Source organism: Aspergillus brasiliensis (assembly GCF_001889945.1).
Source record: "Aspergillus brasiliensis CBS 101740 unplaced genomic scaffold ASPBRscaffold_15, whole genome shotgun sequence".
Lineage (NCBI taxonomy): Eukaryota > Fungi > Ascomycota > Eurotiomycetes > Eurotiales > Aspergillaceae > Aspergillus > Aspergillus brasiliensis.
In genome coordinates this window covers 489,918-511,468 of record NW_027137456.1, presented here as the reverse complement: position 1 = coordinate 511,468, position 21,551 = coordinate 489,918, and the positions used below count along the sequence as shown (strand labels likewise).

At 48.6% G+C, this 21,551-nt stretch overlaps 10 protein-coding genes across 10 annotated transcripts; 8 read left to right on the top strand and 2 right to left on the bottom strand.

Annotated features, from left to right (window-relative positions):
• Window positions 1–294: 294 nt before the first annotated feature.
• Window positions 295–2,023, top strand: ASPBRDRAFT_58793 (Zn(II)2Cys6 transcription factor; the record flags this gene model as incomplete). The annotated part of the gene is made up of 4 exons (XM_067627958.1): window positions 295–401; window positions 457–492; window positions 550–910; window positions 1,049–2,023. The coding sequence occupies 4 exons, from the start codon at window positions 295–297 to the stop codon at window positions 2,021–2,023; spliced, it is 1,479 nt and encodes a 492-aa protein (XP_067474946.1).
• A 382-nt stretch (window positions 2,024–2,405) lies between these two features.
• On the top strand, window positions 2,406–3,907 carry ASPBRDRAFT_58792 (M20 family metallopeptidase; the record flags this gene model as incomplete). The annotated part of the gene is made up of 5 exons (XM_067627957.1): window positions 2,406–2,513; window positions 2,570–2,747; window positions 2,808–3,384; window positions 3,459–3,602; window positions 3,658–3,907. 5 exons carry the CDS (start codon window positions 2,406–2,408, stop codon window positions 3,905–3,907), a joined length of 1,257 nt encoding a protein of 418 aa, XP_067474945.1.
• Window positions 3,908–4,976: 1,069 nt separating this feature from the next.
• Window positions 4,977–6,254, top strand: ASPBRDRAFT_135412 (uncharacterized protein; the record flags this gene model as incomplete). The annotated part of the gene is made up of 1 exon (XM_067618700.1): window positions 4,977–6,254. The coding sequence occupies one exon, from the start codon at window positions 4,977–4,979 to the stop codon at window positions 6,252–6,254; it is 1,278 nt and encodes a 425-aa protein (XP_067474944.1).
• A 1,096-nt stretch (window positions 6,255–7,350) lies between these two features.
• Window positions 7,351–8,990, top strand: ASPBRDRAFT_58790 (uncharacterized protein; the record flags this gene model as incomplete). The annotated part of the gene is made up of 2 exons (XM_067627956.1): window positions 7,351–7,433; window positions 7,496–8,990. 2 exons carry the CDS (start codon window positions 7,351–7,353, stop codon window positions 8,988–8,990), a joined length of 1,578 nt encoding a protein of 525 aa, XP_067474943.1.
• A 196-nt stretch (window positions 8,991–9,186) lies between these two features.
• Window positions 9,187–10,943, bottom strand: ASPBRDRAFT_135028 (Zn(II)2Cys6 transcription factor; the record flags this gene model as incomplete). The annotated part of the gene is made up of 2 exons (XM_067618670.1): window positions 9,187–10,764; window positions 10,833–10,943. The coding sequence occupies 2 exons, from the start codon at window positions 10,941–10,943 to the stop codon at window positions 9,187–9,189; spliced, it is 1,689 nt and encodes a 562-aa protein (XP_067474942.1).
• Window positions 10,944–11,703: 760 nt separating this feature from the next.
• Window positions 11,704–12,674, top strand: ASPBRDRAFT_660998 (germin family protein; the record flags this gene model as incomplete). The annotated part of the gene is made up of 3 exons (XM_067628657.1): window positions 11,704–11,843; window positions 11,904–12,049; window positions 12,106–12,674. The coding sequence occupies 3 exons, from the start codon at window positions 11,704–11,706 to the stop codon at window positions 12,525–12,527; spliced, it is 708 nt and encodes a 235-aa protein (XP_067474941.1). The 3' UTR covers window positions 12,528–12,674.
• Window positions 12,675–12,688: 14 nt separating this feature from the next.
• Window positions 12,689–14,251, bottom strand: ASPBRDRAFT_47728 (uncharacterized protein). Its single transcript, XM_067625928.1, has 3 exons — window positions 13,850–14,251; window positions 13,186–13,776; window positions 12,689–13,122 (listed from the first exon to the last, which is right to left on the bottom strand). Exons 1-3 carry the CDS (start codon window positions 14,179–14,181, stop codon window positions 12,759–12,761), a joined length of 1,287 nt encoding a protein of 428 aa, XP_067474940.1. The 5' UTR covers window positions 14,182–14,251; the 3' UTR covers window positions 12,689–12,758.
• A 300-nt stretch (window positions 14,252–14,551) lies between these two features.
• Window positions 14,552–16,724, top strand: ASPBRDRAFT_47727 (uncharacterized protein). Its single transcript, XM_067625927.1, has one exon. It carries the CDS (start codon window positions 14,623–14,625, stop codon window positions 16,618–16,620), a length of 1,998 nt encoding a protein of 665 aa, XP_067474939.1. The 5' UTR covers window positions 14,552–14,622; the 3' UTR covers window positions 16,621–16,724.
• Window positions 16,725–16,986: 262 nt separating this feature from the next.
• Window positions 16,987–18,651, top strand: ASPBRDRAFT_210594 (aromatic alcohol reductase). The gene is made up of 4 exons (XM_067621907.1): window positions 16,987–17,216; window positions 17,289–17,570; window positions 17,624–17,950; window positions 18,003–18,651. The coding sequence occupies exons 1-4, from the start codon at window positions 17,127–17,129 to the stop codon at window positions 18,264–18,266; spliced, it is 963 nt and encodes a 320-aa protein (XP_067474938.1). The 5' UTR covers window positions 16,987–17,126; the 3' UTR covers window positions 18,267–18,651.
• A 389-nt stretch (window positions 18,652–19,040) lies between these two features.
• Window positions 19,041–21,517, top strand: ASPBRDRAFT_47725 (uncharacterized protein). The gene is made up of 6 exons (XM_067625926.1): window positions 19,041–19,869; window positions 19,928–20,350; window positions 20,430–20,712; window positions 20,774–20,877; window positions 20,946–21,105; window positions 21,158–21,517. The coding sequence occupies exons 1-6, from the start codon at window positions 19,259–19,261 to the stop codon at window positions 21,257–21,259; spliced, it is 1,683 nt and encodes a 560-aa protein (XP_067474937.1). The 5' UTR covers window positions 19,041–19,258; the 3' UTR covers window positions 21,260–21,517.
• Window positions 21,518–21,551: the final 34 nt, after the last annotated feature.

Here is a 21,551-nt window from a genome sequence, read left to right as displayed (position 1 = left end):
TTCTGTCTGATAATGCTTTACATTACGCTATCCTCAGTAATCACGAACACTATTGTCTAAGCTAACCAAATGTGTGAAGCGCAAGCTGATTAACAGGATAGCGCCCACGTGATGTGTCATTTAGCCCCTACGGCGCATGCATTTCTTTCGGCAAACAGCGGCCAAGTTCCGTGCACGTCGGCTGATCTAAAGTTGTTCCATTTGACTTTGGGACTGCATGTTTGACTGGCTATCTCGTCTATTCGCGCTCAATTTGTGCTCAATTTCACCATTGAAATTTTTTCTTGTTGCCCAATGGATTCGCCATCCCCTCAGGAACTCGCTTCACGACTCAACCAATCTGGCAAGCAACGACAGAAGCGATGGGTCACCAGAACTAGAACAGGTTGTATAACTTGCAGGTATAATGGATCCTGTCATTCTTGCGTGGGTCGAGTTACGTTACTGACTTGAAAGAATCCGGCGTGTCAAATGCGACGAAACCAAGCCGAGGTGGGTAGAGTCTACTCGATTCCTCCAGTCGAACTCATTAACAAGCCCGTAATATAGTTGCCAGAGATGCACATCCACTGGTCGGAAGTGCGATGGGTACCAACACCCGCCCGCCAAGCAGATGACCCGCCGGAAGAGCAAGACGGTCCAGCCACATGGCCTGCTGCAGCTACCCTCGGTGTGGAGTTTTACTGGCGACAAGCCGATGGACCATGAGCATTTTCATTACTTTCAACTAGTTACTGCTCCCACTTTGACAGGGTTCTTCGACTCGGGGTTCTGGTCCTATACGTTGCTGCAGGTCTCATATTCCTACCCGGCGCTCTGGCATGCTATCACCGCGCTGGCTTCTTTGCATAGAGACTTCCTGGAAGATGTGGCGCCACTGGCAATTACAAGGGCTCGGAGTACTTCTCGGGTTCGATTTACCTTACAACAACATACCAAATCCATCCAGCTTTTACGGGAGTTGATGTCGAAGCCGTGTTTGACAGTTCACGACAAGTTGGTCATTCTAGCGACCTGTGTGGTATTCATCTGTCTGTCAAGTCTGCAGGGGTTTCATTCTCAGGCCATGGCCCATGTGGCCAGTGCTATGGTGCTATGTCAGCAATGGAGTCGAGAGTTCCAGTATCATCCATATACCTCCGAGGGCATAGCTGCCGTGATCATCCTTTTAGCCCAACTCGACAGCCAGGCCCGTCAGATCTTTCTAGTACAGGGATTACCAGTCCCATGGAGTACCCAGTTTTCCTTACCTGCCACTGGAGGGTCCTTCTCATCCCTCAGTGAAGCACACATTTCCCTGGAGGTCAATGTCAACAACAACGCATTGCAGCTTCTCACAAGCGGCATCGATATTTCTGCACCAGAAGCGCTTGCCAAGAGGGAAAAGTGCCTCCATGACTTCAACCAATGGAATCTTAAGCTGGAAACATATCTCGCCGGTTCACTATCTCCCACGGACAACATAGCCCTGAACGTCCTCTACCTTCGCTGTTTGTATGCAAAAGTGATGCTCTCATTGGACCCATGCAAGGGTGAGCTAGCGCATGACGACTTTATCGATGATTACGCGCAGATGCTTGACCTGGCAGGAAGAATCCTCGAGAGCTTGAACACCCCCTCGGTAGAGGTATCCAACCGGGGTTCGAGACAAGCGAAACGGCACTTCAGTGTAGAAAGTACGGTGACTGAGACTCTTTTCCTGCTCGGAGTTCGCTGCCGTGAGCCAACAATACGAAGACGGGCGCTGCATCTCATGAGACTTTACCCACGTCGGGAAGGCATGTGCGGGACCATGTTGGCGCTGGAACTGGGGGAGAAGTTTGCCGAAATCGAGGGGACAGCATGTCAAGCCGCTCCACCGGGGTCATGCAGCAATGGACCGTGGGTGTGTGCTGATCATCGAGTGGCGAAGATTCAGTGCAAAGATGTTTCTGATCGGAAAATTGCTATACTGCTGAGAACAGCTGGAGAGGAAAAGCAGGGTTTAGAAGGGAGCTGGTTCGTATTTCATAAGACATGGTAGCTGCATTGTCATTCCACCGACGATATAGAAAGAGCAATCCTCCAGTCTATGAAATTTGCTACCAATCATTCCTGTCCTACAACAGAGTCTCTTGATTGATATTCTAGTATCTTGGCAAATGTCGATATCTATCGATGCTATCGGAAATATCGGCTTTCGGTCCGATCGCGTCTTGGTTATCAGGCCACCGAACTGATAAGCCACGCGGCTATCACCCTCGAGTTATCGGCCTTATCGCCTTGCTTTTCCGCTGCGGAATTGTTCCCCGCAATTCCTCGCGCGAGATGAGGCCATATAAAAGTCAACCAACCCCTATAGACGATTTACTCAATAACAAATTTTCAATTTTTTCAAAAATAGATATATCCAGATCTTATTCACAATGGCACAACAGACACAAAACTTTCCCCTCCAATCAACGGAGGTGATCAACGAATTAAGCAAGGTCATCGACGATGCCAGCGATGAGCTACGCAAGCTGAACCTCGAGGTCACTACCCCATCTTGCGCTTCACTCCAGACAATACTGACTGTCAAATACGCTAGATATTTAACAACCCCGAGATTGCATTCCAAGAAGTCAAAGCAAGCAAATTACTCTCCGACTGGCTCGAGAACCGCGGCTGGACCGTTCAACGCGGCGTCTACGGGATCGAAACCGCCTTTGAAGCCCGATACTCCGTCAAAGAAGGCGGTCGAACCGTCTGCTTCAATGCGGAGTATGGTATGCGATTACTCCAGCCATTAATACTCACCACTATAACCAAGATTAACTGACCAACAGACGCCCTCCCCAACGTCGGCCACGCCTGCGGCCACAACCTCATCGCCACCTCCGCCGTCGCCTCCGCCGTCGCCATCGAACACATGCTCAAGACACACAATATCCCCGGCACCGTCGTCCTCATGGGCACACCCGCCGAAGAATCCGAAGGCGGGAAATGGCTCATGGCCAAAAACGGCGCCTGGAAGGGCTTCGACTCCTGCGTCATGACGCACGGCATGCCGGATTTCAGCACGCCCGTGTGCTGCACCAAGGCGTCGTGGAAGATGCGCGCCAAGTTCCATGGCAAATCCGCGCATGCGGCGGCGGGGCCGTGGACGGGGAGAAATGCGTGCGATGCGATTGTGCAGGCGTATAATGGGATTGCGTTGTTGAGACAGCATATTCAGAAGAGTGAGAGTATTCAGGGGTGTATTTTGGAGGCTGGAAAAGCGGCGAACTTGATTCCGGATTATGCGGAGGGAGTGTTTAGTGTTAGGGCTGAGACGGTTAAGGAGGCTGAGGCGTTGAGGGGGAGGGTGGAAGGCGTGTTTCGTGGGGCTGCTGAGGCGACGGGGTGTAAAGTTGAGATGGAGTGGTAAGTCTTCCTTCTTTTCTTTCTTCGGGGCATTGGAAGGAATGGGGTGATTATGGGGCTAATGGGTGTTATAGGTTTGCTCTCTACGAAGACGTCGTGACGAACGATACTCTCGCGGAGCAATACAGACAATATATGATACAGCATCTGGGCTTGCAGCCGGAGCAGATGGTACCTCTGAAGGAAGCCAGAGCATTGCATGATATGGGAGGAAGCTCGTATGGTTTCCTATCCATCTCTCAACGCATCCAGCGGAAGCTAACTACGATACAGCGACTTCGGAAGCTGCTCTTATATCTGCCCCGGTATTCAGGCAATTTTCGACATTAAAGCGCCCGATCTCCCACACTCGATTGGTTTCCGCGAGAGCGCAAAAGGTGATGTGGCGCATACGGAGGCGCTACGGGCTGGAAAGGCTAACGCACTGATTACTTTGGATGTCTTGACAAATGATGAGTTTGCTCAGAAAATGAAGGATGAGTTCAGGGCGGCGATGAAGGAAGCTGGACGGTTGTCTGAATGATCAGATTGCAGATGTGTATTTATAAACAACTGGTATTCGTACTGCGCCCACCTCGGAATATGTATAAAACACTCATACGCTATCGAGGGCCATCAACCTTCTTTCTAGCTGGAAAAAGAAAAAGAATGAGACTCAATGCGTTATGCATACAAATAATACCAATCAAAGTGCATGAACGGAAATGAAGAAGAGAAAGACAAGATACAATCAGATGAAGGAGGGGAGATAACATGCGGAAATTAATTCCGTCGACATGAGGGCCAATCATGAAGGGTCCAATATGATGACCGATCCAATATGCAGGATCCCTACGCTGGAGATCTCTCGAGATTGGTAATGAGCTCTTGCCCAAGGTACAAGTCCGTCGTCTCTAATCAAATCAAACAGCAAGGATCTATACATCTAGCATTTCTTACTCGTCTATCCGATGATGAGGACTGGAATACGGAATCACATGTGCGTGAAGATCCTCCACGGGTATGTAAGACACCTCTAGGGCCAAGAATTACATTCATGGTCGATCGACCTCCAGATTTATTCCTGAATACCGTCTTGGGGCTCACTGGACCAGTACGTTTGGAGAGCTGACCGATCGCAGAATATTCTGGAGGTGGAGAACCTGACAGTAATCACGCCCTACAAGCTACTAGTACTGCAGTCTTCCAACGCCCGTCGAATATTGGCCGATCACTTAACATTTTCCAGAAATAACAAGCTCCCGGGGCCGGGATCAGCCCTGCATCGTCCAGTGAGTCCCTATCTATCCTCGGACTGAAGAACATCCACAGCAACCTCCCACGACGTAGTTTACATACCACTACCCCTTTATTGATAACTTGGCATATCGCCATTGATATCCCCAGTCCTTGCAGATGATTAGTCATATCATTATCCCATCTTCGGAAAGTGATTCGTCAACAGCCCCTTGTCTCACATTATTCTGGAAGTGTAGGTGATGGGTAGGCCCTGGGCTCAGCACATGGGGCATAAGAAAAGCCCTTTCCTCACTCTTTGGCTACAGACCTTCTTACACCACTCCTCCTGACCGAAATGTCTTTCTAATTCTACTATGAGTTTGACCAAGAAGCTACAACGCTTCCTCTCCCGCCATAAATTCACCAATGACTCCGAACCCATCCCCCCACCACCCGACGGGGACCTCCAAGCCTGGACCCAAGTCCTGTGCATGCACTTCGTGTACTTCAACTCCTGGGGCATCAGCAACAGCTTCTCCGTCTTCCAGCAACTCTACACCCAGACCTTACCGGAATCCGCCTCCTCCATCTCCTGGATCGGCAGCGTCCAAATCTCTCTCCTATTTTTCATGGCTGCCCTCACCGGACGTGCCACAGACTCCGGTTACTTCAAAGTAATATACCCACTTGGAGTCCTATACCAGCTGGTAGGAATCTTTGTGCTCTCCTTTTGCAAGACCTACTGGCAGATCTTCCTCGCTCAGGCAATATGCATGGGACTAGGGAACGGCTTCACGTTCAGCCCGGGCCTATCCATCATGTCCGCGTATTTCATGGAAAAGCGAGCCTTCGCAGTGGGGTTAGCTACCGCGGGCACCGCCACAGGGGGGTTGATATACTCTGTACTCATCAATCAATTACTCTATCATTATCAGATCGGATTCGGGTGGACGATACGCGCCGCGGGCCTTCTCATGCTGATGACCCAGATCTTCGGCCTTGTCTTCTTCAAACCCCGTCTTCCGCCCCGGACGTCTTCAGGACGACCCCTGATTGAGATCCGCGCTTTTACTGAACCACCGTTCCTCCTCTTCACCATCAGCATGTTTCTGAATTTCTGGGGTCTTTATTTCGCTTTCTTCTACCTTGGTACCTTTGCTCGAGACCGTCTCGGGGTCATGGATACGCAAAACTTGATCCTCGTGTTGAATGGAGTCAGCATCACTGGACGGATCGGACCGAGTATCATCGGTGATCGGTGGACTGGGAAATTGAATATTCTGATTCCAGTCAGTGTTGCATCGGGTATTTTAATACTTGGTTGGATTGCTGTTGGTTCCGTTGGAGGGCTGTATGCCTTTACGGTGGTGTATGGGCTCGTCGGCGGGGCCGCGCAATCGCTGTTCCCTGCGACGGCGACGACCATGACTCCGGATATCAGGAGGACGGGTACGAGGCTGGGGATGATATTCAGTGTGGTGGGGTTTGCGACGTTGACGGGGCCGGCTATTGAGGGTGCGCTGATCGCTACTGATGGTGGTAGGTATATGGGGGCCCAGTTATTTGCCGGTCTGTCGGTTTTGCTGGGTGCGTGTGCTGCTGCGGCGGCGCGGGTGGCTAAGGTTGGGTGGGGGTTGGATATTAAGGCGTGAGATAGCGGATTCTATTTCGCTTCATGATCGTGGGAAGTGCCGAAGGTTATAGAATAGAAAAGATGTGTCAAGAAGTAATGGTGGACCCTATTTACTTGTGGCGATGGGCATAAAGTGTAGATAGTCTTGGTAATCATGAATAGATGCTCAATGAGCAACAAAAGAGGTACCCCAGCATTATAGGATGAGCTAAAATGCACGAGTGAGAGAATGAGGACAGGTTCAATTGCTGATAAGTTGTGCAAGCTTTCTCTTCCAATCTCGTACATGAGCTTCCGCCGTCTCAGTTCTCGACGTTCCTAATTCAGTACATAGAGATTCGTTTCTTGTCCGGAGCTGTGGGAGCTGTAGCTCCGCTCGTTGATAGTTTCTGCGTTCCACTCGTTGGAGCTAGCTGTGTTGTAGGGACATTTAAAGGTCTGTTTGAGGCGCTATTATGATGCAGTTTTGAAGAACTCATGTCGGTCTCAGGCATCGACACGGCCGGAGCTGCTGCAGATGCCGATGTCTCCAGCTCTTTCGGCGATGAAGACCGCTCTTCCTCGTTTTTTATCGGATACATGCTGAGATGGGTCATGCCAAAACAACATTATAAAACTTGCGAGAATTTTGCGGGTTCATCTTACTATGGAGAGGCCATTCTACACTTAATAGTCTGGGTATTGTGTAGACCTCTCTTCTCTTCCAATAGGCGCAGGTTTCCTCATCCGTGATTACGTAGATTAACGTAATTAAGGGTCAAGCATTGAAGCTTGCGCTGAATGAAGATGCATGTGACCCATTCTGTGTTCAATGGATTATACCGGTCATTACCTAGAAATGTTGAAGATGGTATTCATTCCATCTTCTTCTAGGATCATCTCTTTAGCTTTGATGATATGCGAAAAGCCTCAGGCAGAACTGCCAGAACAGGCGGTGGGTTATTCTGCCGGCAGTACCAGTGGCTTGTCCCAGAACGGCAGGCGGGGTGATGATGACGAGGGTGACAGGGTGACAGGGGGCCTCGCGAGGCTACGAACCATGGGTTGCTTGGATCGCTTGCTACCTAATTAGCTGTCATTGTTCTCAGATTTACCCCTGGCTTGGCATATCATACATGCATAAAAGACCTACTATGATCATTACCAAACGAAGGAGAGCATCAGGACCCCGGTCGAGGACAGGGTGTCTCACTTGCAGGTACCAGCCGGAGCCAAGGGCGGCCAAAGGGCATCCTTTCCACTAACCTGCTGCTGGTTTAGAATTCGGCATGTCAAATGCGATGAAGGAAAGCCAGAATGTTATCAGTGCAAACGCACAGGAAGAAAGTGCGATGGTTATGGGGAACTACGCCCTCAGAATGACCACCAGCCCGTCTCCAGTAAGCCGATCATGACCGTCGACCATCGGATGGTCCTTCGTCCAGGATCGAAAAAGGAGCGACACTATCTGTATTTCTTCCACTCACAGACAGCCCGGGCGCTATCTGGGGTTTTTGAATCTGATCTGTGGATGCGCCAGCTTCCGCAACTGAGCGAGTGCGAACCCGTCATCCGACATGCCACGGCGGCAGTAAGCGCGGCCCATGAGCGGGAGCTTGCGCTGCAGCGGAATCCTTCACTCAATATGGAGCGTCGAACCGCCAATGATCGCTTTATTATACATCAGTACAATGAGGCAATTCGGCACTTGAGAACCTACCTTGTTTCGCATAACCCTAGGCACGATCTCCTGCTCATCACCTGTTTCCTGTTCGTATGCTTGGAGATGTTGAATGGCAACCATAAGCAAGCCCTGGACCACCTCGAAGCGGGTCTGAAGATCGTTCAAAAGGTCACAGAAAGACAGCAAGTTCTGATGATTACTTCAAACCCAATTTATCAAGAGCTAGTGAATCTCAGTCTTCGACTGAACATCCAGCTCGCAATGAACGGGAGGCCCATGATTGCCTTCAATGTTCAGCCCACATATCCCCAAGCGAGACGATCAGATGGAAGCCCCAGCTGGTCAGACATTAAACAGGCCCAGCAGGCACTCGATAGGCTCATGAACAGAGCACTCCTGTTCATTCGCTCTGCGGGGTATGAGCGCACAGATCGCTCACACTTGAAGCCTCAGCAGTTACAGCTCAGCTCTGAATTTCAGACATGGAGAATCGCCCTGGAGAGCTACGCAGAGAGAGCAGCAAACTCCGCGAAGCAAAACCGGCGAGGAATATTGATCCTGCGTACATTATATCTCACCTCGTGGATATGGGTGGAGACATGTCTGGCCCGACAGGAAACAGTCTTCGACGATTATAACTCTTCATTCGCGGAACTGGTCCACTATGCCCGCCAACTCATTGACCTTGAAGATGCCATTGACCGCAAATTGATTAATTGTGCACCGGATCTTTTTACTCTCGAGTTACGCGTCGTCACAGGTCTGTACTATACAGCAACCAGGTGCCGCGACCCGATAATCCGTCGGGAGGCGATCCGACTCATGCACAAGTGTACCAAACAAGAGGGCCTATGGGACAAACGTATTATAGTGAAGATAGTTCAGTTGGTGATGGAAATGGAAGAAGAGAATATGTCATCGCTGGATGTGAAAGACAGAGTTCCGGCTGACAGCGATCGAATATATGAGACGGTCACTTCGTGTACGAAGGCAGAAGACCTTCGAAGTACTCGTCAATTGATTCTGCTGTCGAAACCTAACGGTCCAGATGGTGGATGGCTGACTAGGATTCGATTTGTGGAATGGTCTTAGTGAAATCGATTATGCCTGTATTGAAGTGGAACTAGAAGTATCTTGCCCGTACATACAACTCAAGGTTTCAATAAATAACAATGAATACAGCATACAATCTTATGAGTTACATTTATCGTAGGAAATAACGAACTGTGGATTTAGGTTAAAAATTATCCTCACAGGACTGTAGTATCTAAACATCATGAACTCGTCATCACAAGAAATTAGGAGTGATCTCTCGGTTCACCAAATACATACTCTCAGGCCACCACATCTCGCTAGTGTCCGCCAACCGACCAAGGACATTCTGTGTCTTCATCAAAGCGATCACCTGGCTCAGTTCCCATTGTCCAATATCGCTAATCCACCACACTCCATCTAATAGCATGACCAGCACCAGCCAATGAGCGAAGATATCCATGGCTAGGACATGTACTGGAGTCAACAAGAACATCTTCCTAGTTGCAGAAGGGTCCTGTAGTGTCGTGTTCTCTGTCCTAGCTTCCACAGTAGGGGAATCCAATACCGATTGCACGATATTGAGAAACTCGCACGGAGCTTTGTTCAAAAAGGACATGATAATCCGTCGGAGAATATGCGGCGACTCCATGGATGTGACACTGATCATGTATTGAGCTACCCATGGGGAGACAGTACGAAAATTCGCAAACATGGGTGTATGTTGGGTATTCGGAGACGACTTAGACATCGTATCTCCCTGGTCGCTTGCTCGTGCTGATAGTGCTGCGGATGCGCAGTCCTCTAGAATAGTTATAGTTTCGAGTAATGCATGAACCTGTCGCTGCTCAGCGCTTTGTAGCAGCGCAGCGGCTGTGCGTTCTGCTCTCCGGCGGAGACTTCTTAGGGCTCGATCACAGGTAGATGCAACGAGTGGGAGGAATAAGCGCTTCGTTTTCGGAGATGGACCGTCTTGTGGAGATAAAGGACTTGATATTGTTGGATGGGACTCCGACCCTAAAGTCGGTACTGTGCTGCTGGCAGCAGTAGCATTGGCAATATCATTGAGAATAGCACTAGACGCGATATGTGCTGCGCGGGTGAACGATATCCACTGCGAATGTTGTGGTAATAATCCGGTCGGCAGCCGTTGTCCATGTCGTTTAGCTGTGGCTGTCAAATGCACGCGAACGGAGTGACTGGCCGATGCGTATAAGACCATCAATGCTGCATTAGCCAGAACGTCGTCGTAGGTTTCAGAGCTCTGCAAGGTGGCTTGGATGTGGTGGAGGGATGCCGCGTGATGGCGTTCGGCTAAGGCAAGGAGGTCTTGGATTTCTGTCAAGGTTTGGGTGTCGAGGGCATTTTGAGCGTGTTCATGTACTATGTCGTGGCATTTGCATGCGGCTGCTAGACTTAGCAGTGATGACATGACTGCCTTGCATTTGAAGGCAAGATTAGGGACCCCGACCGCCAGAGCATGGAGATCGAGAGAGTCGAACGGGATCGTTTGGCTAGTGTGAGAGAGGTAGTGGGCTAGGAGACTGAGTTCGATCGCGTTGAGTGGACCTGGGGAGGGTAGATTCGAGCCGGAGATTTCTTCTCCACTATTTGATTGTGGCGAAAGGGGAAGTTGGCCAATGCGTGGAGTAATGGGGTCAAGAGAGCGATCACTCGAAAGTCTTGATGCCGACTCGGATGCTGTGAACTCATTCTCCGAGTTCGGAAATCTGGTCGGCTCTGTGTCCGATCCACTCGTCTCCGGACGGTGTTGATATTGACACGTATACGATAGTCTGGTACATCGCGAGCATTTCGGCCTGGCTTCATCGCACTGGTGATACGATCAGAACGAATGGTCTGGAATGTAGATTGGAGCACAGCATATGCATTGTGCAGTACCTTCTTGCGTAACTGCTTGCACCGGAGGCAGCCATTGCGAGACTTCTCATGTGACTTGCGCAGCCTATATCCGGTCGCTTGCAGATCTGAAAGCGATTTATTAATGGCCATATCGCCGAGAGCATGCTAAGCTACAACTTGGACCACGAAAGTTGGGATTCTTTGCGGAAGGGCGGTTGGGGCGTATTAGTAAAGAGCCCTCAGAGCAAGACTAAGTTGCTCAGCCTCATATAAGTGGAGATGTTGTCCGTGCAGAATCCTCACCCCAGTATTTGTCACTGGTGGGCCCAGCGTGAGGCTCTGCTTGAATTAATAACCATGAAATTAGAGTTATTAAGGAGTTAACCAGCTCTGAAGACAATGATCAGGCCCTGGATGACTGCGCCAAGGGAGTTGGGCAGTGAGAGTACGAGCTGCCCCCACCTTGCCAAGATGCACAGCTTCCATCAGGAACCACGCCTCCCCGCATAAGACCCTGCATCGACACGAGGTGACGCTTATATCGATGGATGGGAGATGTGGCGTATTACTAATACGACGGGGTGGCCGTGCACAAGCAGCATCCGGGGAAATGAGCAGTTGGCAGCAGCTTTGTATGGATCGGAGGTTTGTGGCAGTGACAGGTAGATTTGGAATTGATACTCTGCGTAGCAAAGAGACGTGAGCTTAGGGTTTGGTCTTGTATGTGGTAGTAGAGGATGACAAAATGTAGAAGGCTTCAAGCCTTCCATGATCAATATATAAACCTCGGTGACTCCCTGGATTAGAGGATAATTCAACATAATCATCTAGCATCTTTTCTCTCTACTACTACTACTACTACTACTACTACTAGCCCTCTACTTCCGAGACATTGCACCAACTATCCATCATGCTCTTCTCATTCAGCCTGTACTTTGATCTCACGATAATACTCGCCCTCGCCCTCCAAGCGAGAGCAGTACCGCACCCGATAGCCAAACGCTCAAATTCCGATCTTAGCTTGACGGCTCAACTTCGTCTTGCCGATACGTAAGTCCAGCCCTATTCTAATCTACAAATCTACCAAAATTTAACATAGACATATATCAGAGCTGTCGAGCGTTACAAGCTACTCCCCAACGACTCCGACTTCGTCTTCAACTTCACCGGCAACGAGGAACTCCCAGTAGCCACAAGCCAAAACTGGCCCGCTCTCGTTGGCGTAGGCGCAGCTATCAGCATGTCGCAACTCCCAGGTAGGAGGCTACTTGATATATCCACTAGCCCAAGGCTAACCGGGCACATCAAACAGCATGCAGCATGACCTTCCTCCATCTCCACCCCCGCGCCACTGAACTCTTTGCCCTGAATTCCGGCCATATTATCTCCGAAATGGTTCCCCAAGGTGGTGTAATGAACAGCAATAACACTCAGCGCGTCATCCGGACGGACTTGGGGCCAGGCCAGGTGACCATCTACCCGGCAGGGTCATTCCACACGCAAGTGAACCCGGAATGTGAGCCTGCCAACTTCACTGCCGCTTTTACCTCGGATGAATTCGCCGTGAGCTTGGTGGCGGAGCAGCTGTTTTCCTTCAATGATGGAATTATTGCACGCAACTTTGGGCAGAGTATCTCTGGAGAAGATATTGAGAAGGTTCGGAATGCCATTCCGTCGGATATGGCGATCAAGGTGGATGAGTGTTTGGCGAAGTGTGGGATGCAGAAGCGGTAATGTTGAGCGGAGGATGTGTAGAGCAGGGGAAGGGGAAATATGGGAGGGTTGAATATGGTGAATAGGGATGAAGAGGTTATAGAGGATGGGAGTAGATAGAGTACGTGCTGACCTGTTTTGGATGTATTTGCTGTTAAGGATGTAACAGGGGGTATGCTAGAGTATTAATCATTATAGTAAATTAAAAACTATTAGGAGACTGTCTTGAAGTAACAATACTAGTAGATAAGTTTATATACTGGGATCCTGTTCAGCAATAACACCTTCCATCTCAAAGCAGGTTTCTCTGTCCCACTTTTTCAAGCGAGCATCAAGAGCTGCTCGGTATTCATCATCATCTGTAAGTATCTTGTCACGCTTTCTTTTCTTGCCGACTAACTTTCGGATGTCTGCACTGAAGTACTTTATTTGGGACCAATCTTGCACTGGAACTGGCAACGAATCTTGATCGACGCTCATGAAGCCATATGAGTTCCGATGGAACCGTAGTTTAGCCGCAAACTTTTCTAAATGGCGCGAAACAAGGGGGCGATGAGTACTAACTGCGTACTCGTGAATCTGATCGACTATGTCCAGAAGCTCCCCAGCATGTTCTCTCGAAACCAGATCACCCCACCAGATCAGTTTCATATGCTAAATATGCAGAACATATATTAACCGCGCCTGTCTACTCATACACAGAGTGAAAAAGCTGAACTGAATACTTACGCTATTCGCATCGCACAGCGGGTCATCTGTCTCAATAGAGTTCCCCGCCCCCGCCGGCAGGTAGCCAACGTACAATTTCCAGATGCTGCCACTTGAAGTGAACCCGAAGATAGGGTTTACTGTATTCTGTGGTGGTTGGCGCTCCTCTTTCGCCTTCGAGTCATCAGGCTGGATGAGCAAATCATCCACCATCTTCAGATATGCGTTGAGGGCAAGCTTCAGTTGAATCTTAACGCCAGTTTCGGATTTGTCATTCTTTTTAGCCTCGTACACAGCGAACGGAAACAAAACCGTAGTTTTGCCCCATTTCCCATCAACCATTAGTCCGAAACGGTCGCGAACACAATAATCCAGATAGTCCACATGTAGAGATCGTCTGATCCTTCGTTCCCTCTCGTCTATGCCTTCATCCAGGGGGTCACCTGAGGTATACGAGGATAAGCCGAATGTCATATCTGGGATGCGTTTGCCCATATATGCCTTGGAACCAGCCATGACGCGTGGGAGAAGGGTGGCCTTGAAATTATATTCACGCTTGTCCCTTATGTTTGTGGAACAGATGCTTGATTAGGAGACTGGTCGCCCTTGCGCAGTGAATCTTGTATTGTACTCACATCCTTAACCGTTCATCATCTCTAAGTCTCCCAAAAACATCTCGCCAAGCGTCCGCTTCCCAATTAAACTCGGAAACCTCGTCGAGGAGGGCTTGTCGGCAATGCTGAACAACTACCTCCACTCGTCTTAGAAACTTTCTCCGATAATCGTCACGTATAAGTTTGACTCTGTCTCGCATTGCCATGCCTCCATCTCCAGGGAGATTCGCGTAGTCGCTCATAAAATGCGTTTGGGCACGAGGGAGAAAGGTGAGCATCGTCCGATCCAGGATCTTCTGGCGTGCCATATCGATAGCCTTCCGGCGGGAATCTCCATCCATTGGGAGGTCCATTTTTTCCTATTCACCTTGTACAGTCCAGATTACAGGCGGTGGAGGAGGAACAAATTGATCGAGACAGAATCCTCATATGTAACGGTTAATTTCCAGTTGGAGCCAAGGCAGAAACAGCTTAAGAGCGCTTCTGCCTAACAAGGCGCACTCAGCCTGCTAGGGGTATCTAGAAACCAACCAATAGTATCATTACCCGTCTCGTTAGTGGGCATTTAATGAAACAAATTTAGAAAGGCGGTGGCGGTGGGGGGGCCCGCGCCTACTGTATTTATTGGTGCGGCGACCCATCCTCATACATCGTCCTCTACCAGACTCTTTTCTACCGGAAGATTAAGCGACCTACCAGAAGATTAACCCAAAAAAAAAAAAAAAAAAAAAAAAAAAAAATAAATATAAAAGTAAAAAAAAATACTTGAATAAGTTTGGACTCTTGCTAGGAAAATGCCAGTACGGAGATCTCCGAGAAACCTGTCGTCTGGGGTACGCAAGAATGAACGCAAGGCGAAGAACGGTCTCCAAAAGACTAAGACTAAACGCAAATCAATCACCAAAGATATGGCAAAGATCAACATCAACTTGATGCTCTACTCGCCGACTAAAGCCCAAAGATGGGACCCGCGGCATTCTGCTCCTGCATCTTCGCCATTATATACACTGAACATGGCAAATGCTGGCCACCTCGACGATTTTTATCAGGAAGAGCTCCTTGAAGACTGGCGGGATGAGGTAGGCTCGGACTGTGATGATGGGTGTTTTGATCTCGAGAAGATGTGCCCTGAGTGGGAGGATCATGTTGATATTCACTCTGAGTTTGAGTGGCTAGAAGTCATCGATGGTACAGTCACACATCAAAAGAACAGTCATTCACCCGCAGGGGAGATCGCTCACTGCAGAGCGTTCTTGATTCGAAAAGATCAGATTTTGGAGACTTTCTGGGAAGACATGGAGGAGCCAGAAGAAGAAACCGCCGAGCTGGCGTTTGAGCTCTTCGATCGGTTTGGCTGTCTGCAGGCTGAGTATAAAAGCCACCCGGTGAAACAAGGCTCGGGGGTCTGGGGTGATGAGTTGAATGATGGGGATATTCTCTTGATCGAAGAACTGACAGTTTCTGTACCTCATCGGCGGCGGAAGATAGGCTCTAAGCTGATTGAAGCAATTCTAGACCTGGCGTCGAAAAAGAGCGAGAGCTTCCATTGCTTTGCTTACCCCGGTGTCCTGGAAAGTGAAGTGCGTCGTCAGACCTCCAAATCAGCACCAGCCGTACACGAGGTGGCAACTATCCGACGTCAAATTGCGGATGTTGCTCTCTCATTCTTTAGACAATTAGGCTTCAGAAGAGTCGGCTCGTCACGATGGCTTGCTTATTCGTTGGATGATCAGCATCCGAGTCGCCTTCTGGAAGCCAATCAGGATTTTGACTTGCCTCGTCTTGAGAGGGTGATAAATGCGCCAGATTCACAGGTCATTGACGAGCTCATCAAGTCAATTTCTACTATTGAGGATGCAGAATGTGTGATTCGGCTGGAAGAAGTTTATGGTGATGCACCTCCTGATGATTGTAGATGGAAAGTTACAGATGAGGAAGGTGATAGTTTGCTTCACCTGGTTTCTTGTTCTTTCAAGATACGGAGTGCAGAATGGATAATCCACAGGAGCCCTGACCTACTCTCCCAGCGGAACGCGAAGGGGAACACCCCACTAGAGGCTCTTGAGGCGTGCATGGAATATCATCGTACCATTCGCGAGTGCGGTATGTCGGCAAGGATGGTTGTCTCCGATCGCTTCAGGGGCTTTAAGGATACCTCAATTGCATGCTTGGCCCTCCTCAGAGGCCTCGATATACAGAAGGCATCAGAGGCCGAGCGTAACCGTCTCAAGTACGGATGTACCTGTGGAGAGTGCCTTGGAGGGTTCCTTAGCCCGCAGATGCACGATATGCTGCTTTTTCAAGCGGAAACCACCTTTGACTTTATCTACAATTTCGGGGGTGTTGATGATGGGGAAGGGTGGTGTGATGAAAACGAGGAGCTTTTTGAGTACCTCCCTAAGCCGATTGCGCAGAGCCTCTCGACTCGGAAGGATTCGCGGATCGGATTCTGCATGCTCTGGAAACACCTTGCTACCTGCATCCGGAACAAGATGCTTCCCACGGAAGAAAACGTGGTACGCCTGATTCGAGATGCAAACGAATGGCCTCCGCATTCTCGCAATTTTATCCAAAAGGGCGCTGCTATTTCTTCAGTAGCAACTATGTTATTCAAAAGTGCAATGACACTCGAAGACTTTTATTTCCTCGAATATGATGACAACATAAACCACAGCGGATTCCCAGCTTGCAGAAATGATCGAGAGTTTGGGATGGTAAGCGGGCTGTGTGGGTATGAGACGATCAGTCGGACCCAGCAGTGTACCATGCAGGGGAGAAAGATTCGGTATTAGCCTACTGCAACAATTTCTCGAATTAATATAGATCTACCTGCACGATATAGGATGCCTAGAACTATCACTAAATCCCATGAAAACCTCAAGGAGTACTATTGAAGCAGAAGATTCTACATATAGATTCGTGTAGTTATCCTCTTCCTGTTACGGAAATATATTATCTGCAATATATCTCCATCTTCGAGTCAAGGACACTAACTAGCTGCTACATTTATTACTAACGTTCCTCAGTAATTATCAGATGATCTGCACCAAGCATCGGCTTTCGGGTGTTTGTCGATCCAGATGAGGTAATAAACTTCCGGTCAGCTCCGCATTGTACAGCCTCGGAAGCTGGACGGACCGCAGCACGTCGGAGCTTAGAAATCACTCAGTCAAATGCCATAGTTAAATTCTCCTTTCAAATCAGCTACCCGCCAAAAAAGCTCACATCTCTTTCGGTGTCCAGAATTTCTCTCCTTTAGCAGGTCCAAGATATCTAAAATTCCCCACCAGATACTCAAATGGCTGCCAAGCAGAAAGTACTGCTCCTTGGAGCGACGGGCGAGACTGGCAGCTCTATCCTGAATGGACTGCAAGAATCTGGCAATTTTGTAAGTTGAATTGACTAGACAGCATATTATCAATTCGTGGCTAACAGGTATTTCTTCTGACTGTCTGGTTAGGAGGTGGAGATATTGGTGCGACCCGCTTCTGTCAAAAAGCCGTCGGTCCAAAAGCTCCATGAGCAAGGCCTCAAGATTTGGTCCATAGACCTTGACGACTCTAGTGAGCTTGTGTCAGCCATGACTGGTGTTGACATTCTCATCAGTGCCATCGGGCCCAATGACCTACTTCAGCAGACGAAGCTACTGAAAGCTGCGAAGCTTGCGAATGTCAAAAGACTCATCCCCTGCGCTTTCACCACGGTAGCCCCTCCAAAGGGCGCTATGCTGCTTCGTGATGAAGTACGCCTACTATGGTTTAACAAGAATAATCAATTTCACTAACAGTCAAGTAGAAAGAAGAAGTCTACAATGCCATCAAGTTCTTGGGTATTCCTTATACCGTGATCGATGTTGGCTTTTGGTATCAAATTTCATTCCCGACTCTCCCGTCTGGCAAAGTGGACTATGCTCAAATGCTTCCATTGAACACTATCCATGGGGACGGGACAGCCCCTAATATACTTACCGACCTACGTGATATCGGGCGATTTGTCGCACGAATCGTACTCGATGACCGGACTATTAACAAATATGTATACACGTGTGGGGAGGTACTTTCTGAAAATGAAATCTACCACATCACGGAAGAGATTTCTGGAGAGAAGCTAGAGCCGATTCGTGTAAGTCAACTTTACGTTAAGCATACTACATATACTGAAGGAGACTTTCTAGGTATCAAACGAAGATATCGAAGCCAGCGTGGATCGTGCCAAAGCCGCTCTCGCCGAGGATCCTCATGACCACATGAAACGCACCGGCATTTTCATAGCACAATATGAGCATAGCAAGTACGTGCGGGAAGACAACAGTCCTGGCTATGCGAGCTATCTGGGCTATCTTAGTGCGAGAGAGCTCTATCCAGACTTCCAACCAATAACCTTCCGTGATTTCTTCGCAGAGGTGCTGGCTGGAAAGGGGAGGAAAGTGTATTCATAACCTTACAGCCAGCCTTCGATTTGAAGACTCAAACAAAGGCTCAACAGAGCACTGTTACATGATTGTATTACAAAATTGCTAGCATAAAAGTATTCTGCGCCACTTAGGAGAGACTATGGTGCCTTGACCTTTGAGGAGAGATCGAATGAAAACGGGACTGTGGCAGCCCTGCCATTTATGCCTACAAGTGCGATAGTACTGTCTTTGCCTGTTAAACGCTAGGCTGACCGTCTGGAGAAAGCCACAAGCTCTCAGTAACCCTGAAGAGCAATCCACTGCCCTACTTCCAAAGATACCTCAGCTTGTATGCGATATGAATGTGATTAACTGAATGTATTCCCTGTCTTGAAACCTTACTATAGTGTGACGAGAGATGTCAAACCCGGAAACCATAGAAATCGGGCCAACTGAAGATAACTAAATTAGACAATCCAATCGGAATGAGTGGGACTGGGAAAGGCTAAAGTCTGGAGCGAGCGAGAGTTGTGAAGTCTCAGCCAGCCCCAGCCATCAAGAACCCTGAAAAACTTGGAGTTCTCCTTATATTCAACCAATGGTAGTCCGAATCTCCAATCAATGCCGGACCCATCGCCCCTCCGACTAGTATCCGACAAAAAGCAAAAACAGCTCTCAATCCAATTTTTAAAGCAATTTTGACCGACTGGCAGGAAGAATTACCACGTGTCTAAACGCGACGCTTTTTAGGACAATCGGAGGCCCATATTAGTAGTGGTGACAAGAAATCAGCTGCAATCAATGGATTCACTGGTCCCCAGCGTCGGCACCTACTGCTCTTCTTTCTACGACTCTTGGCTTCTACAAAATCAGGTTTAGGACATGGTTAGCGAGAGATCGAGTCATGCATACTTTCCCAGTTGACTATATAATATTTCACCACTCCCTTTCTTTTTTTTTCTTGTTTTGTATTTTAGAAGGCTTTTTACCTTCCGCTACATTTTGCTAATTGAGAGTACTTTACCTACCCGTCCAGAATGGCTTTAGTCCGATCTCGATACAGCGTGGATGCACCCCAAACAGACCTCCTGTCATACTTGTTTGGCTCGTCTTATAGAAATGAAGGAGCCTGGCCATCATCAGAGCCTCTTCTGGAAGCAGTAGCCAAAAGCGATCGTTCAGGATATTCAATCGACCAGATCAAGAGTATCGTGAAGCGAGTTGGTTGCGGTCTTAATCAGTTGGGGGCTAAAGGTAAGCGGGTCATGGTCTACGGTGATGCGAACATACACTTTCCCCTGGTGATCCTTGGAGTTATTGCTGCAGGAGCAACATGCAATGTTCTCGCTCCTGGCCCTGTAGAAGAATTGGTGTCCCGGCTGCGGCAGCTGGACTGTGACCTTGTTCTTTTCGCACCGCAGGATCGGGAGCTCGTCTGCACTGCAGCAGCAAGGTTGGGTATTCCCAGCGAGCGTCTGTATATGGTTGATGAGGCTCTTGGTGGTCAGTATAACGAAGATTCGGATGAGGAGGGATTCAGACACTGGAGCCATCTCTTAACGGCGCCTGGCGGTGACGAATATGAGTGGCCTAGGCTCTCGCCTGCTGAGTCAAGGACAACAACTGCTCTTCTGCTGTACACTTCTGGGTATGTTGACTTGCGATATTCAATTAGACGCGAATGTGAATTATTAACTTTATCACAGGACAACAGGCTCGTCCAAACTCGCCGAGCGCACTCACTATGGCCTTATAGGTAACATTGAACAAACCCTACAGCACTATAACCTTCGCGAGAGGAACAGAGAAACGATATTCTGCAACTATAAATTCTGCGGTATGGGGTTCCTGATATTAGGGTTCATGCTTCCCCTGAAGGCTCGATACAAGACGATATTCCCCGCAAAGTTCGAAGTAGAGAGATTCATGCAGACGGTTGAACGATTCCAACCTACCTGGATGATGCTCCCCAAGCATTTGGTTCGCGAGCTTTTGGCCAAGTGTGATAAACCCAGCTTCCCCAGTGTACAACATGTCCTCACCGGCGGCGCTATCATCCCCTATGAGATGATCGAGCAGTGGCAGCGACTACATGGATCTCAGGTGCAGAGTACTTATGGAATGACGGAGTAGGTAGATCTTGTGATATTCTTGTTATGATTGGTGCACATACACAGAGCAGGGCTTACTCTCTATGCGCCATCACAGGGCGGGCTTTTATACTATGCCAGATCCAAACCAGCTGGTAGAGGATGCCACAACAGGAGTTTTGCTTCCGAGCTTGGAGGCAAAGATCGTTGATGATCACGGCGAATCGTTAGACAGGGGGCAGAAAGGGCATGTTTATATTCGGAGCCCTTTCATTATGAAGGGTTATTACAATGAGCCGGAGCAAACGTCTCAGACTATAACCCACGATGGATGGATCAAAACAGGCGACATTGGGTGGGTTGATGAGCGCGATCAATTCTACATCGTTGGTCGTCAGAAGGTATGTCTTCCCGGCTACATAACTTCAGTCCCAATTCTAAACGCGCTGCTTCATATATTAGGACCTATTCAAGATCAAAGGCGACAATGTTTCTGCAGCTGAAATTGAGGCATCTATCTTACAACATCCGGATATTACGGATGTCGCTGTTATTCCGGTAACTAGGTGAGGATTAAATATATCCATCGTCTACTATTTACCATGCTGATATCATTGCTATTTCTTTATTGTAGACCCGGAGAAGAAGAACCTGTGCCCCGTGGTTATATTGTCAAGGCAAAAGACTCTCCCTTAATGATGGAAGAATTGATGCACTGGATACGGACGGAACTCCCTTTCCGTATGCAACTCCTTGGTGGCGCAGCCTTCATTGATGCGATTCCGATTTCGAATGTAAATCCGCCATGTCTCGAGACTCACCCTCTTGCTAACTCTAGACTTTTAGGTTGGAAATAGCAAAGTTGACCGTCGACGACTGTGTGAGCTTGCCGAGAGACAGTTGCAGGTTGTCAACAATGCAGAACAGGATACGGGCAATTCAGATTAGAGGGATTAAATCCGGTTATATATTAAGCGCCAATCATTCAGTTACTAATTATCCAATGCGTGACTGTACATGAACTTTTGTTTTCAGAGTTGGTAGAACTTGCCGCTCTATGCTAGCATTTGACTTGTAACAGCTGGCCGTAGCATGGGAGACTAAAACATCCATTGAGCGTGTGTTGAATGCAATCTTACTCAACTTCCATTAGCCAGTCAAGATTAATTCTCATATACGCATTTCTTGTGTACACAAACACTTTACTAGCACACTATGTCAAAAACATGATTCACATGCT